General features: G+C 32.7%; 1 protein-coding gene across 2 annotated transcripts in view; it reads left to right on the top strand.

Moving 5' to 3' along the window:
* LOC140432428 (ATP-binding cassette sub-family C member 4-like) overlaps positions 1-16,002 on the top strand; it is an 85,495-nt gene that overhangs the window by 34,597 nt on the left and 34,896 nt on the right. For both annotated transcript variants that reach the window (XR_011949801.1, XM_072520324.1), the window contains exons 2-4: positions 2,054-2,185; positions 5,470-5,703; positions 12,732-13,162. Coding sequence is in view for 1 of the 2 variants with exons in the window: in XM_072520324.1 (XP_072376425.1) it covers positions 2,100-2,185; positions 5,470-5,703; positions 12,732-13,162 (751 nt within the window). In the remaining variant the exon portion in view is untranslated. The remainder of the gene's footprint in view (positions 1-2,053; positions 2,186-5,469; positions 5,704-12,731; positions 13,163-16,002) is intronic.

Genomic DNA, 16,002 nt, shown 5'->3' with positions numbered 1-16,002 from the left:
AATGACATAAGCTGTTTTTTGTGTTTCAAATATACAATACTTACTAATAAAGATTTAATTATTTTATGTATGATTTTGATGTCACAGCTAAAATGATGCAAATAAGATAAAACATTACACAACTTATCAATTTGAAATTTGCGAAGTAGACGTTGCATAAAATTCATATTGCAGTTATTTTTATGTTTAATTTAACATGTCAAAGTATTTTCAAACAACAATTAGTGGAAGAAATTTAATTATTACTCACCATATAAATGGATATAGCCAAAGAGACATATCCAAAATGGTAAATAAATGTTCATCAACAGTTCAGCACGTTATTGAACTTTACCGAAATGAAAATTGAGTTAAAAATAAATCAAGCTTAGCTCCAAATAAGATTTTTACCAAACATAATTAAAGATGGATTGTCAGGGAAAAAGCAAATACTCCCAAAAAAGTGCACCAAAATTGCGAGATGATGTAAAAAGACATTTTGGAAAAAGATGTAATTTCGAAACAGTTAGACGGATATTACGAAAGAATAATCTACATGGTCAAACTGCTAGGAATAAATCTTTTATTAGCCAAAGAAATAGGTGTATTAGATTGGTGTTCCCTGGTTAGCATAATAACAAGGATTTGAACTTTTGAATTAATAGTTTGGAGAATAATTTGGAGTAACAGTAATGTTTGCTGAAGAAACCAAAATAAACTTGTTTGTGTCCATTTAAAAAATATCGGTGTGGAGAAAGCCAAATAACGAATTAAAATTACAAAATATAAAAGCTACAGTAAAGCACGGTGGAAGTGGATTGAATATGTGGGGGTGTATGTCATCTGCAGAAGTAGATAACATGCATTTTATTAAAGAAAATATGAACCAATACATGTATTTGGATATATTAAGGTAGCATCTTGCCCATAGCGCGCAAAAATTAGGTATCAATAACAATTATTACCGGTTTTATCAGAACAACGATCCAAAACACACGTCATATCGGGTTCGTACTTGGTTGCTTTATAATTGCAGAAATGTCATTAAATCAACAGCCCAGTCACCAAATTTAAATGTTATTGAAATTTGTGATTGACATTAAAAGTAAAGTGAAATAAATTGCGATCCAATTTCAAATAGAAATAAATTAAAAGTAAAAATTATTCAAGCTTGGGACAAAATTTCCCCAGAGTACACCAGAAAGTTGGTTGAATCAATGCCAATACGACTACAGGCTGTAATTGATAATTAAGGAGGAATATTAACAATAATTTTTCAATGGGTCGAGTTCTTTATTATATTTTTTTGTTTTAAAGTTTGTATCATTTTAGCTGTGACATCAAAGTCATACATAAAATAATTAAATATTTATTGTTTAAAAGTATGGTATATTTGAAACTCAAAAAATAGCTCATGCTATTTTAGAACACCTATAGTAATTTAATTTCAGTATGTAATTTTATCGAATAAATATTGAGCCCCTGACACAAGTTAATTTTACTATGAACTGTAAGCCACTGTATGTAGCAAATTTTTCGGTAGAATGTTTAGTACGATTTGGTTACAAATATTGCGAAAGTAACTAAAAATATAATAAAAATATTAATATGTAATTCAACAGGGTAAAATATATATAAAATATAGTCATAAGACGTTAAAATTTAATGCTATTTTATTTTTTCTGAAAATTCTATTATTAACAAATCTTTTGTTAACAAAATTATATTAACAATTTTGACAGAGTAACAAAGACTGATTTAGGCAATTTATTAATTTATGTACCATATATTTTTTACGAGCTGCGATGTAAATGACTTGAAACAGTATTTAATGTTTGCTGAAAAGATATTGGTTAATGTCAAGATTCTAGATGTGGATCTATAAATATTGTTATGGTCAAATAAGCAACGTTAATATGGAAAATAAAACTAGTAGAAAACAGTAAGACTTAGTCAAACCAGACATAGTTGTGAAAGAGACAAACTCATACAAGAAACATAACAACAAAATCGGTTATTATTATTTTACCCTTTCCTGCATTGTTTCATTTTTAATTTTTAATTTTTTGTTTAGATTACCCGTGGCACAAATAATATCAAAAATAGTTGTTATATGAAATATGGATGATGGTAATAGTGATGAACTTAAGAATAAGGGAAAACATCCACAACTAAGCTCAAACTATTTGTCAAATTTATTTTTTTGGTAAGTAAAGTATTTTGTATGTATCTATTACTGTTTAGTTTAAATGTTTTAAAGTCAGTATCTCTAACAAGCGATTGTAATACACGAATGTGTTTTAGTGCAAAACATGACTTGTAACACTTCATACGTTTAACTTCCAAATTATTCTTATATTTGAGTATTTATACTTTCTTCTTTTAGTGCTGACTCCACTAATAAAGGTTGGCTATAATCATTACAAATTTATTTCTATCTTCGGATTTTCTTAAAAGTTCCTATATGTTTAATCCGGTTCATCATAATCAACTGTTGCATATCTTTTTCTTTAAGTTCCCTCTTCTAAGTAAGTTTTCTTCTTTTGAAATTCAATATTATTTCAGCTCCATTTCCTATTCTTTTAGTAACTTCTGCGTTTGATATTCTTCGACTCCATGACATTCGTAGGATTCTTCTACAACACCAAAATTCAAAGGCGGTCAACTTATTTTGAGGCACTTGTTTTAATGTCCATGCTTCCAACCCATAAAGAAGAGTAGTTAATACGTAACATCGAAGCATTTTTAGGCATAGTCCAAACCTTATATCCCGACAACAAAGAAACTTTTTAAGATAAACGAATGGTGCACATGCTATTTTAATGCGTGTCTTAATTTCTTTGCTTTGGTTCATATTTGATGTTATCCATGTTCCTAAGTATTTGTAGGTATCGACACTCTCAATTACAGTATCCTCAACAATCAATTGGATGTTTGCATCTGCTGATTTATTCATGATCAGGCATTTAGTTTTTTTCAAATTTATCCTTAGTCCATATCCATGACAGCATTCATTAAGTTGTTGCATTACGTTCTGTAAATTACAGTTGTTATCCGTCATTATTACTGTATTGTCTGCAAAACGCAAGTTATTCAAAACTTCTCCATTGATAGTTATACCTTCTATGGAATCTTAGAGCGCTTCTTTAAATAAACTTCACTCTGTATTATCTCGGGTGTTCTGGTTGTCAACTTTCACCTTAGTAGTTTGATTTTAATATAGATTAGATATATTTTCCATATCACGACTGTCAATATTTTTGATTTTCAATATTTCTACAAGCTTTTTATGTTAAACCTTATCAAATGCCTTCTCAAATTCTACAAAAACATAAATTCGTGCCCTAATTCATATTCATGCATCTCTGTACCCATATCATTTCTAATGCCAAATCGTGTGTCACTAATTCCATACTCAAAAGTTTTAACAATTTTGCTGTTTATTATTTTCAAAAGTGTTTTAGGCGTGTGACCCATTAAAGGTATTGTTCTGTGATCTGAATAGGATATTGCGCTTGACTTTTTGGGTATTGCCACAAAGATCGATTGCAGCCATTGTCTGGGGATTCTGACAGTCTGATATATTAAATTAAAGAATTCAACCATTACATCAGTAACATCTTCATCAATGAGTTTTAATAATTCGATGGAAACATCATCTGGTCTGGTAGTTTTGCCCTCTTCTGTGTTGTTTTTGATGGCATAGATGACTTCTTGCCGTAATATTGGTGCACCGGTATCCTCTGTTGTTTCTTTCTAATGATAGTTCTTCTCTTTCATCATTAAATAGCTTTTGGATGTAATTGGTCCAGCGATACAATATTTTCTTTATATCAGTAATAATATCTCTTTTATCCAGACCAAGAGATCCGGGTACGAATAGAAATGGCAAGGGCAGCGTTCTTAAAATTCAAACAATTGTTCTGTGACAAAAATCTGAATATTGCGCTGAGACTGAGGTTTGTTGAATGTTACGTCTGGTCGCAACTATTGTACGGGGTAGAAACATGGACACTAAAAGCGCAAATAGTTAAAAAGATTGAAGCCTTTGAACTTTGGATATACCGGAGAATGTTGAGAATCCCATGGACTGCCATTGTCACCAATGAGGAAGTGCTGAGAAGAATGGGTCGAGACAAAAAATTGTTGAGAACGATAAAAGTACGCAAGACTGCATACCTTGGACACATACTAAGAAATAATAAATATAGTCTTCTGCAGGTCGTCATGCAGGGTAGAGTCGATGGCAAAAAGGGAATAGGTAGAAAGAGGAAGTCATGGCTGCGAAATTTTCGAGACTGGACAAACATGACTGTAGATGAATTATTCCACGTTGCAAAAGACAGAGAAGCTTAGCTTTTAAAAATGTGGTCGCCAACCTCCGCTAATGGGGACGGCATAGGAAGAAGAAGAAGATCTCTTTTATCATTTTTAAGGATATTCGTTCTTCGTTGTGCTGCATATATGCTGTCTTTATCCTTTTATTGCTGATCAAAAGCGTTTTGTCTCTTCTCATTCTGCACAACACTATTTCGTTCGTAATGTGATCTGTCTTCTAAAAAGCTTTAGCTTTCTTATTAAGTCAATATTACCATTCCAAACTTTAGCGCCTAAAGAAGAATAGAGTGGATATAACATTTAACCATCCTATATCGAATTTGCAGCTTTGGTTACTCAGTAATTTTCTCATTTTCAAAAATCCTATTTTTGGTTGCTCTATTCTAGATCACATTTCTGATTCCAGATTTAGATCTTCAGTAATCCAGACTCCTAAATATTTAATTTAGTCCAGAAGTTTAATATCGTCATTCTTTACTCTTTCTTTGTTATGACTTTACTCTTATAATTATTATCTTATTATTTTACTAATATTTTATGGATTGCTATACATTTCTACAATGTTTATTGTTAAATCACACCATTTTCCAGTATCGCAAATTGTATTTAGTAGCATTGCAGGTCTTTCTCATTTTCAGCGAGAATAACTATATCGTCAGCAAACAAATGTTATTTATAGTTTCACCATTTAATTTGAGCCCCTATGTACAGTTTTCAAGTGCTTGTGTAAATAATTCTTCGGGGTATATATTAAATAGTAATGATAAAAGTAGGCAGCCTCCGCTTCTTATCTGTTGAGCATATGTGCTATTTCCTTCTAATGTTACCACAAACTGTTGGTTTTAATAGCGATATTTCACTATGTTAGTATTATTGTTGTTAAGCACTTTTCGATTTAAACATTGTATGATAATGTTATGCTGATCTATGTTGAAAGATTTTTCGAAGAGCAGTTTTTAAAATGATTTTGAAAATTGACTTTCGACCTGGAAATCGAATCATATAAGTGTTTATTTGTTTATATATTTTTTCATTTTATATATTTGATAAAAAACTGAGATAGTACAAGGAAAAATATTTAGAATAATAATGACAATATTAATTTAAAACTAGTCACAGCTTACTTACTCTTAACCATATTTTTTGTTTTAGTTGGGGTTTAAAACTATTTTATAAGGGATGGAACAAAGAGCTAAATGAAGACGACTTATACAAGCCCTTTGAAGAACATGAATCTGATTACCTCGGAGATCAGCTTGAAACTTTTTGGAAGTTAGAAAAACTAGAACACTCACATCCATGCCTCATACGTCCGATTTGGAAATTATTCAAAAAGGATATCCTCAAACACGCTTGTTGGACTTTTGTTTTAGAATTTTTATTAAAGTAAGTACTTTGTGACGTGTTTGTTACTAATCATTACATAGTATCAATCCTTAGTTCTTCTTCTTCTTCTAATGGCGCTACAACCCTTTGTGAGTCTTGGCCTGCTTAACAATGTTCTTCCATTCTGCCCTGTCGGATACTTTCCTTCGCCACTGCCTGATGTTCATATTTTTAAGATCCCTCTCTACGTCGTCTATCCATCTTTTACGGGGCCTTCCTCTTGTTCTGTTTCCTTGGGGCTTCTATCTCTGGACTACTTTTACAGCTCGATTATCTGGCATTCTTTCTAGGTGACCAAGCCAGTTTAGTCTTTGTGACTTTACAAATCTGACAATATCTGCGCTCTGCATTAGTTCATCCAGCTCGTGGTTCATTTTTATTCTCCACGAACCATCGCTACATTGGGTTTGTCCTAATATCTTCCTTATCAATCCTTAGTTATGGGCTAGATTTAACATTGCTTTAATATATACATCCAGATGTATAGTAGACTACGTTATTTTAAAACAAAATGGAGAGTTAAAGGTAAATGATATAAGGGTCATGAGAGGATCAAACTGTGATTCACATTAATTTCTAGCTAAAACTAAAATTATAGTGTCAACAAATCGATGAACATTAAAAAACCAAAATATATCCTAAAAAGCTTTGCTCATAAAAGCGCTATATTTAGAAAATATACCAAACCACCAAGCAACCAATTCTGATTAAATAGTGGAATAGAAGAGCTATTTTTAACAAAAAAAAACTTTAAAAGAAGATTAGATGGAATATAACACAATAAGGCGACTGTGTAAATCAAATTTTCAAAGAAAAAAATAGTTATGGGATTGGTAATGTATGGAAATAATTGGGTAAAAATAATAAAACTTACGGTCGAGAAGATATCCCCTCAGGACTAAATAACCTTGAATTGAACAAAATTGAAACGTCCGAACTTTTTCAGATGTTAGCAAATGTCTTTTAATAGATATTTGAATAGATAGCCAGTAGCAGGAGAATGGAAAATGACGTATATTTCATCCATCCACCAAAAGAGAAAACACTGCCTGGGATAATTGCAGCTGAATAATAAAAAAAGGAAGAACTAAAAAAAAATCGGTTGCCTGTAAAGTCGGTTTTACGGGCGAAGATTTTACGTGACAACGTCTTTTTCTCGGTAGAATATTTATTGATATGAATATTATTAAATTGCACAAAAGGAACAAGGAATTGAATGAAAATAAGAATTGCACAAATTTTAACTATCGAAATATATTTTGTTTACTAAAACATTGTACATGTAAACTTAAACTTAACTAATTTCTATTTGAGTGATTTTGTTGAGGATAGGACGATGATAGGAGAAATAGCATCGCACCAGCGGACCGATCATGTTTGAGTGGGAGAGAGACGCAAGGCATTCGCCGGTCCGGCGGGCCTCTCTCTCGTTCGGTGACTCATCGTAACAGACGTGAGCGGGCGTTACACTTTTTCATGAGTGACTCCGAGCCACAACCTAATTTAAGACGTTGTCACGTCAAAAGATACCTAATGGGAGAAAAACAACTTAAAATAATCTTCTATGAAGACGAGGCAATACTACTCTCTTAAAGTAAAGATGATTTACAACGTATGCTGCACCAATTTAACATAGCAGTCAGAAAATTTAACATGTTGTACTAAGATGTGAATTGGAGCTGGAAGGTCATATAATAAAACAAGTGATGGAGATTAAATAGCTAGGCATCACATTATCTAGCTATAGAAAGCTCGAAACAGAAGTGGAAGATCAAGTGAATAGAGCAAATAGAGCCGCAGGTTGCCTGAATGCAACCATATGGAGAAATTAAAATATCGGAAAAGAAACGAAAGGCAGAATTTACAAAACATTCATCAGACCAATAATGACATACGACGTAGTAAAGAAGGCAAGAGACGGTTCTCCGATAAAAAAAAACGATCAGTTGCAAGACCATGAAAACGATGGAACGACAACTTAGTGTAGACACATTTAAAAGCAGAGTCATGTCTACATAAAAAAGAAGAAAAGGAAGAGAAATGAGAAAATATAAATACTGAAAATTACAGCGGAATTTCAGTAACTACGACTGTCGTCTACTGCTGTTTCAGTCGTCGACTGCTCCGACGACTGTATGGTAGCATAGAGACTAAGAGACCTAGTAGAGTCTGAATTAATTCAATATCGATATGAATTAAAGGCAAACCAGTAGTAGCTATAAATGTCCTACTCTACCTCCCTTCTTTACACATAGTTATAAAATGGGGGAGAAGAATATCATATTTTAAAGTGCAAGAAAATATCAACGCAATGGTTAGATTATGAAATATAATAAATAAAATAAGGGATACTAAATGGATAATGATTTCTGATTTTATGACACCGAGATACAGGCCTAAAGTACTTTTGTAATATTTTTTTTACATAAAGTGAACATTTTATTACGATATGGATGTGGCACAGCAAAGACTCGATGTAGACTGCTGGAGTACTAGAGTTATTCTTCTTGGTGCACCTCTGATATAACTCCATATTTCAGGCAGATATTTTTGCAATAATGCACTCTGCAAGAGAAATTATTAAGAAAACTTTCGAACCAAAGCGGATCCATACATAATATGGATATATAAAATTTAGTAGCCTTCTTCTTCTTCTTTTTCGTCTTTAAGTGCCGTCTCTCAATCGGAGGTTGGATATCATCATTACTATATTTGCTCTATCCTCCACTGCTCTAAAGAGTTCTATTGAACTGCATTTAAACTAGTCCCTAAAATTTTTCAACCGTGACACTCTCCTTCTTCACACTCCTTAATCCTGTTATCTTTCTCTGTTTTTTCAGTCGTAGCATTTCATACCGCTGTGTCCTCTTTACGTGTCCCTGGTCACAGGTAATTTTGATGACTACTAGGTTGTGGTCTGATTCTACATCGGATATATTTTTCTAATATAATTGAATTACTGTATCTTTGTCTAACCTATGCTCCCTACTTGATATGCTGGTGACTTCTATGTGTATATTTTTTTCTTTGACGGCCTAAACAATGTATTTGATATAACCAAATTGTTGTTTTGGCATAATTAGATAAAATAATATATGGTTGAATACTCGAATATATAAACTTTACTCAAATAAAAGGCAGATATCGAGCACAGATTCAAGGGCAAGATTTATCAAAAAACTGTGCTCGATATCTACCTTTGATTTGAATAAAGTTTATAATTAAATAAGCCTATTACTCCTTTCGTTTCTCTTTCCTATACCGTATCTTCCTGGACATTTTTCTACATTTTCTTTTCCATCCTTTGCGTTAAAATCTCCCATTAAAATAATTGTAACATCCTGCGGTTCAATGGATTTTAAAAAATTGTTTTCGAAGAAAGTTTCAATATAGCTGACTGATTTATTTACAGTTGGAACATAAACTTGTATAATTTTTATTTTAGTGTGAAATTTACTACCACTTGATCAATGTTTTTGTTTAGTATTATCCAGATACCATATCCATGAGAACTGTCTTGACTTCCTGAATAATATTTTGTTTTATTGTTATTTTTTATCTTGCCTGAATCGGGCCATTAAACATTGCTAGTTCCTAATGTATCTATATTCAGTCTTTGCATCTATTAAATTGCATTATACACCTTTCCAGCTTAATGTAGACTAAAATTATAGGTTGCTACTGTGTTACAAGATTTTCACATGTTGACGATCGGGTTGGCCTTGCAGTCTTGTTTCCCAGGTAGCCTTGGGGTTTTTTTACACTCTAAGGTGGATTCTGGGCTAGTGTGAGAATACCGAGAGGAACTCAACAAATCGGTCAAACAAAGACAGTCAAACTGGTATGTATAAAATACTGGTAAATATAAAATAAGGAAAGTGCTGATAAACTTTCCAAAAAAACATTAGCTACAGAATATTTCGATTAAGCATCGGCCATAAGAGTGGGAAAAATTACATATGCGACCAAAGAAAACCCGGACAGACCCATTGAGAAAATAAAACACAATCAAGCACATGGCAAAATGTATATTAGACGGGCATATATTAATAGAGTTGAAGTAATGCGCAAACCAGTCAGGAATCAGCTTTAAGCCATATCAGGCTTCCTTACTGAATATGAGTTAGTTAAAATATACCTGCAAACAATGACACTCTTTCATGGAGACTTAAACTGCAAACTTGGTAACAGAGCACTTAAAATAATCAACCATATCTTACATAATGGCGATAAACTAGATCGCAGACAGCAAACACTTTTCAAAGACTATTAAGTGACTCTAAAAACATATGATATGTATGATATACCACCAGATCTGAATAAATTGGTACATCTTCCACAATTCTAGAATGGGTATCGTTAAAAAATTGAAGATGTACAATTAGCCAATTGGTTATAGTATGATTGGTTTATAACATATGGATTCCGAAAAAAAAACCCTATGGATATGTTACAGCATATCTAGCAACTTTATAGAAAGAATGATGGAAGAATGGTCGCAGATAAACTTAAACTTATGATTAAGGTATGAAGGCAAGGCCTGATCTAAAACCTTTTACGTGTAATACCTTGTCAGGGGCTGTACAAGCTCGTAACTTACCAGTGAAGTAATAGGCTCTTTCGAGTTATCTTGAGTATTAGAACAATGAAACTCAATAACCGAATTCCTGACAGTTCAGTTCTTGTCCTTTAATTTTTATATCTGAATATTTCCCATAACTCTATATCAACAACGGAAAGGCCAATAATAAACTAAAGTTAGAGTTTAGAAACACACTAACAGAAAAGCTAAACAGCCATAACCTAGAGACTAAAAAGAATATCGAAGAAACCTGGAAAATTATTAAAAAATGTATCCTATAAGCGGCAGAAGAAGCTTTAGGTAAAAGAATAGTTAACAGAAATAAACGGGAATACAAAACTGCATGGTACGACGAAAGGGTGAAAGCACTAGCAAATGAAAAGAAACAAGCTTTCCTAACATACAAAGGAGTGAAGACACCGGAGGGATGAAAAGACTACGTGAGAATTAGGAATAGAATAAACCAAGAAATAGATAACATCAAAAAAAAACACTGGGAGAAATTTACCAAAGATATGGAATAAGACCTCTATGGATCCCAGAAAAAAGTGTGGAAAATGATAAGGAGACACAAAACAGAAATGAATGAATTTGTACGCTAGATAAAATTACGGAGGAGCAATGGACTGAGCATTTCACAAAATTATATGGAGAAGGAGAAGAAGAGAACAGAGAAAGAATTAATAACGAAACTCACGATAGAATACTAATATCAGAAGAAGAGCTACAAGAACGAATAAAAAAATTTAAAAAACAGAAAAGCACCTGGTTCTGATAAGATAAACAATGAACTGCTAAAATATGGAGGAACAACACTACGCAAATGGCTCCTAAAATTATTCGTCGACATAATAAATAACGGAGTAGTACCAGCGGAATGGAAGGAAAGTCTCCTGCTACCGATACTTAAAAAGGGAGACTCGAGAAATCCTGAAAATTATAGAGGCATTAGTCTGATGAATAGTACATTAAAATTGTTAACGGCAGTCATAAAAGATAAAATCGAGGAAAAAGCGAACATGGCAGATGAACAACAAGGCTTCCGGAAGAATCGCAGCACAATAGACGCAATTTTTATTATCAGACAAATAATAGAAAAGTCTACTGAATATGGAAAACCAGCATACATGTGCTTTGTAGATTTAAAAAGTGCTTTTGACAGGGTGAAGCAAAATGACATCTTAAATTTATTACAAGCTGAACAAATAGACCATCAGATAATAATGACAATTAATGAAATTAACAAGAATAGAGTTATAATGCCAAGAGGGGAAATATAATGCATAGAACTAAAAGGAGGAATCCGCCAAGGACACTCGCTCAGCCCATTGTTATTCAATATGGTGATGAATCAAATAATTTACGAAGTAAGAAAACGACACGGATACCACATGGGAGCGCATAAAATCACGATACTATGCTATGCCGATGATGCAGTACTAATTGCTGATAACGAAGATGACCTGTAAAGGCAGCTCCACACCTTCAATATCACAGCAAACAAACTTAATATGAGAAAATCAGTAGAAAAAACTAAATGTATAGTGATCAGTAAAGAGCCGCGTAGATGCAAACTAGAAAAAGACGGCAAAATTGAAGAACAATTATTAATGAAATTCAATTACCTAGGAGTAGAGATTACTAGTAACAGGAACATAAGAACAGAGACCACAAGGCAAGCATCAAAAGCTGCAAGAGTAAGTGGTTGTCTTTGAGAAACCATATGGAGAAACAAATATCTGACCACGAAAAGCAAAATGAAAGTATACAAGACAACAATAAGACCAATCCTAACATATGCAGCGGACACAAGGACCGATACAAGAAAGACGAAACAACAAACCAACAATATCGAAATGAAAGTATTAAGACCAATAGCGCGCATATCATTAAGAGACAGACAAACAGACAAACCAAGTATACGCGAACAATGCAAAATTCAAAATATTAACAGGTTGATAAAAACAAGAAAAAAAAACTGGAACGAACATGTTAACCGAATGGGACCAGATAGATTAGCGAACTTCTGTAAAAACAACAAGCCGTATAGCAGAAGACCCGTTGGAAGGCCGTATGTACAGTCAACAACGACTGAAACAGAATAAGAGGCAGACAAACAGGAGTAATCCTAGTCGCACGAAGAAGAAGAAGAAGAAGAAGTTAGAGTTTAAAAATAACTCATAAAACCTAAACATCGTGATATAGGATAGAAGAATGAATATCGTGTTTATGGTAGCATTATTGTACAAATATATGTATGTCGCTGGTATATCCACCCTACAAGAAAGATTTATTACCATGTGATTTTTATTTTTACAATTCCTAAATTAATTATGAAGAATGGTGCAATTAGATTTGTTGTTTTTAACTGTTAAAAGACGGAAATATTGCATTTTTTTAAGACTTAAATATATGGTGTAGACACCTAATTTCTTTTTTTTTTTAGGTTATCACAGCCTTTACTCTTAAGAAAGCTTATAGAATATTACGAACCCAGCCAAACGTCAATAACTCTCACAGAAGCATATATATACTCCCTATGTATAGTTTTGTGCTCGTTATTGTACGTAGTTTTCTGCCACTCGTTCCATCTTTCGCTACAACACCTTGGAATGAAAATAAGAATAGCCTGTTGTTCGTTGATCTACAGAAAAAGTTTGAAATTAAGCAAAAAAGCTTTAGTGAAAACAACGATCGGTCAGATGATAAATTTGCTGTCCAATGATGTTAACAGATTTGACAATATTTTTAGATATTGTCATTTTCTTTGGGTTGGCCCGTTGGAAAGCATAGTTGTAATGTATTTGATTTTTGAGGTAACTGGTTATACCGGGCTAGCTGGATTCTTGGTTCTGCTTCTATTTATTCCCTTTCAAAGTAAGTATAGCTGTAAAAATTTTTATGTATTTTTAATTAAATAATTAATGTTGCGTATTTATATTCATTTTTGTTCTTTTTCATTGTTTGTCTAATATAGTGCCAGTGATTTTACTAAACAAAGATGACGATTACTGAGACTTTTGTATTTTTAAATAAGCAATAATTTACCTTATGTTAAGCATAACGTATTGAAAACGTAATATTAATTACCTGTTACCAATGTTTATACACATACCTACAAATATTTTACCGGGTTTAATATCTTTACTGTTTAAGAAGTTAGTAAAATAGAGAATGTTTTTTTACCAGTAAGAAATTAGAAATTAAGTCAAATATGAATTTTAAAAGAAATATTGAAAGAAAAAAGGTGAGAGATAAAATATTAAATAATTTAAACGTTAAGTGACCCGATCCAATATTTAATATCTAATTTAAATTATTGTGGAAGACTTTAGAGGAAGAAAGTGACCTCATGCAATTTGAATAAAATTTAATCTACTTTTTTAAATTCCATTGCGATTTTAGAACAATTGAGGCGTTTATTTTAGAAACAACATAAGTCCAAAATTTTGATTTTGTAGAAAATGAAAAAAACGCTCTCTCGAGTTTATTACCATATTTCGAAAAACTTTTAAATTGTACAGTGACGAATATAAGTTAAATAAAGGTTTTCTGACTATTACTTTTTAGACAAAATCTCATGATATTAATAAAAAAAAAACAAAAATCTTTGACTTATGTTGTTTTAAAAAGAATGAAAAAATAAAACAAAAGTAATGTTATAAACTTAAGTTTTTATTGAATTTTAAGTTACAAAAAATAATTAGGATTCATCACAACCACTACTGTTTTCATCTTCATCGATTTCTAAGGCATCATTGCTCTGCAGATTTTGTCGTGTAAAAATGCTTTCATAAAAGCTTCGATTTTTTGCATTTCCTAAATACGGTAAGAGATCCCTTAAATTGTTCAGTTTAGCAGATGAAATTGGCACAGATTGCAAATAACTTGGTGTGAGTTTTATTAAACTAGTTGTTGCTACTTTACTTCTGACACTAGAGGATCTCCATGGACCATGAAGTATCCTTCAACTTCACTACAGCTACGTCTCTGTAGTAATTTCGAACATGCGTACTAGTTTTAGAAAAATTGGCGGTTTGGCTGTTTTCAGAAAATATTAATCGGTGGCTAGCTTTATGTCAAAAAACTTTGAGGGGTACATTTTTACTAAGGAAAATTTGGATGGTTTACTTCGTGCTGACAATATCACTTTGTCCCACTCTTCAGGTGTCTCTACTCTTTCAAAATGGCGTTTCTTCTTTTAAACAGGTACTTAATTGTGTCAAAAAGTTTAAGTACATGGACAAAAATAAATAAAAAGTGCAACATAACATAATTCTTGAATTGCCCAGGACATCCATCACTTATTAGTACAAGAGTCCTGGTCGTAAAGTTATTATTGTTAATAAAATGTAACAACATGGAACACACATCGTTGGCACCTTTTTTCGCTTGTCCTTCAGTATAGGTGTAAATAAATGCCTCATTTGTACCAAGATTGTGTATACCGAATACGTGGTACCACAACTGACGTGAATAAAAAACTGGATTTGATGGAATATATGGAAGAGTTAGATTCTGCATAAAATCAAAGCTAATACAATCGATTTCTCCAGCCATAGCCTGTGTCTTGTATCATCTTTTCCTTGTAAAAAATGCATCAGCCTTTCTTAAATGAATCTTCTTTTCCATTGTTATTTGGACTTTTTCTGCATCGTTGATTTCTTCAGAAGTAAGTTTTTGTTGGAACGAATCACACTGAGCACATGTATGGGATCGTGGGGAGCCAAATTTTATATTAAAGATGGATGTGAATATTTTCCAGTAGATTTTATAAGGGATATTGATCAGGTATTCAGATTAAAACATGGAATGCATGTCTTTTATGGTTAAACCTTCCGACAGGTAAAAACGAAGTGGGTTTTTGCGTCGTGAGTTATGGGATTGCCTTGGTTTAAAAGACTTAATATGTTCCTTTATTAAATAAATTACGGTATCTAAATAATCAGTTGACCTTTTCTCTTATCTTTTCCTCTTAAATCCCTTGGCGCCATACCTCGTGTGACCAAATGGTTTTGTATGCGTCTAAGTCTACCAACAGTTATACCATGAATGCCCAAATTTCTATTTTTCGGGCGGCGTCTATTTACTGGTTTTATAGTTATTAGACCAGACAAATGAGAGTCTTGCTCATTTTTATTGTTCATATTATAAAACTGTTGGAATAAAACCACTTTAATTTCCCTACTAATATGTTCATGACACTTGAGCCGTTTACATCTATAACAAAAAATATTTTGTAAGAAAAATATTCAATATTTACGTTAAAGCTATTATTTACCTGCAGTTTCTTCCAAGAGTGCAGCTTTCTACTAGTCTTCCTTTATGATTAATATGCTTCTCGCCTTTTACTTTGACTATTTTTATTAAACTGGCCTTCGGTGTTTTTTTAACTTTACGCTCAGGCTCCTGCTGTACTCCACTACCACTTGCTACTGCGTTCTCCATATTCATAACTTATAGTGCAAAACTGAAGAAACTACTTAAAATATAACACGAGACTAATAACACAACCGTTCCGTAATAAGACAGCAACGCTACTAAATTTGACAAGTCTCTGCCTGTCTACACCGGGAGAACAGACCGATGAGAATGAGAACTCGCCGGCAATGCCTGCCGAAGTTGTTCGGTACTTACCAGTGGGCTGTTCTCTCGGCGTAGTTTTTTTTTTAAAGAACATTAGTACATGGACCTATGTGGTTTTTAAAAGAAACGAA

The sequence above is a fragment of the Diabrotica undecimpunctata genome, chromosome 1 (genome assembly GCF_040954645.1).
Source record: "Diabrotica undecimpunctata isolate CICGRU chromosome 1, icDiaUnde3, whole genome shotgun sequence".
NCBI classification, from domain to species: domain Eukaryota; kingdom Metazoa; phylum Arthropoda; class Insecta; order Coleoptera; family Chrysomelidae; genus Diabrotica; species Diabrotica undecimpunctata.
This window is presented reverse-complemented; position numbering and strand designations above follow the sequence as displayed.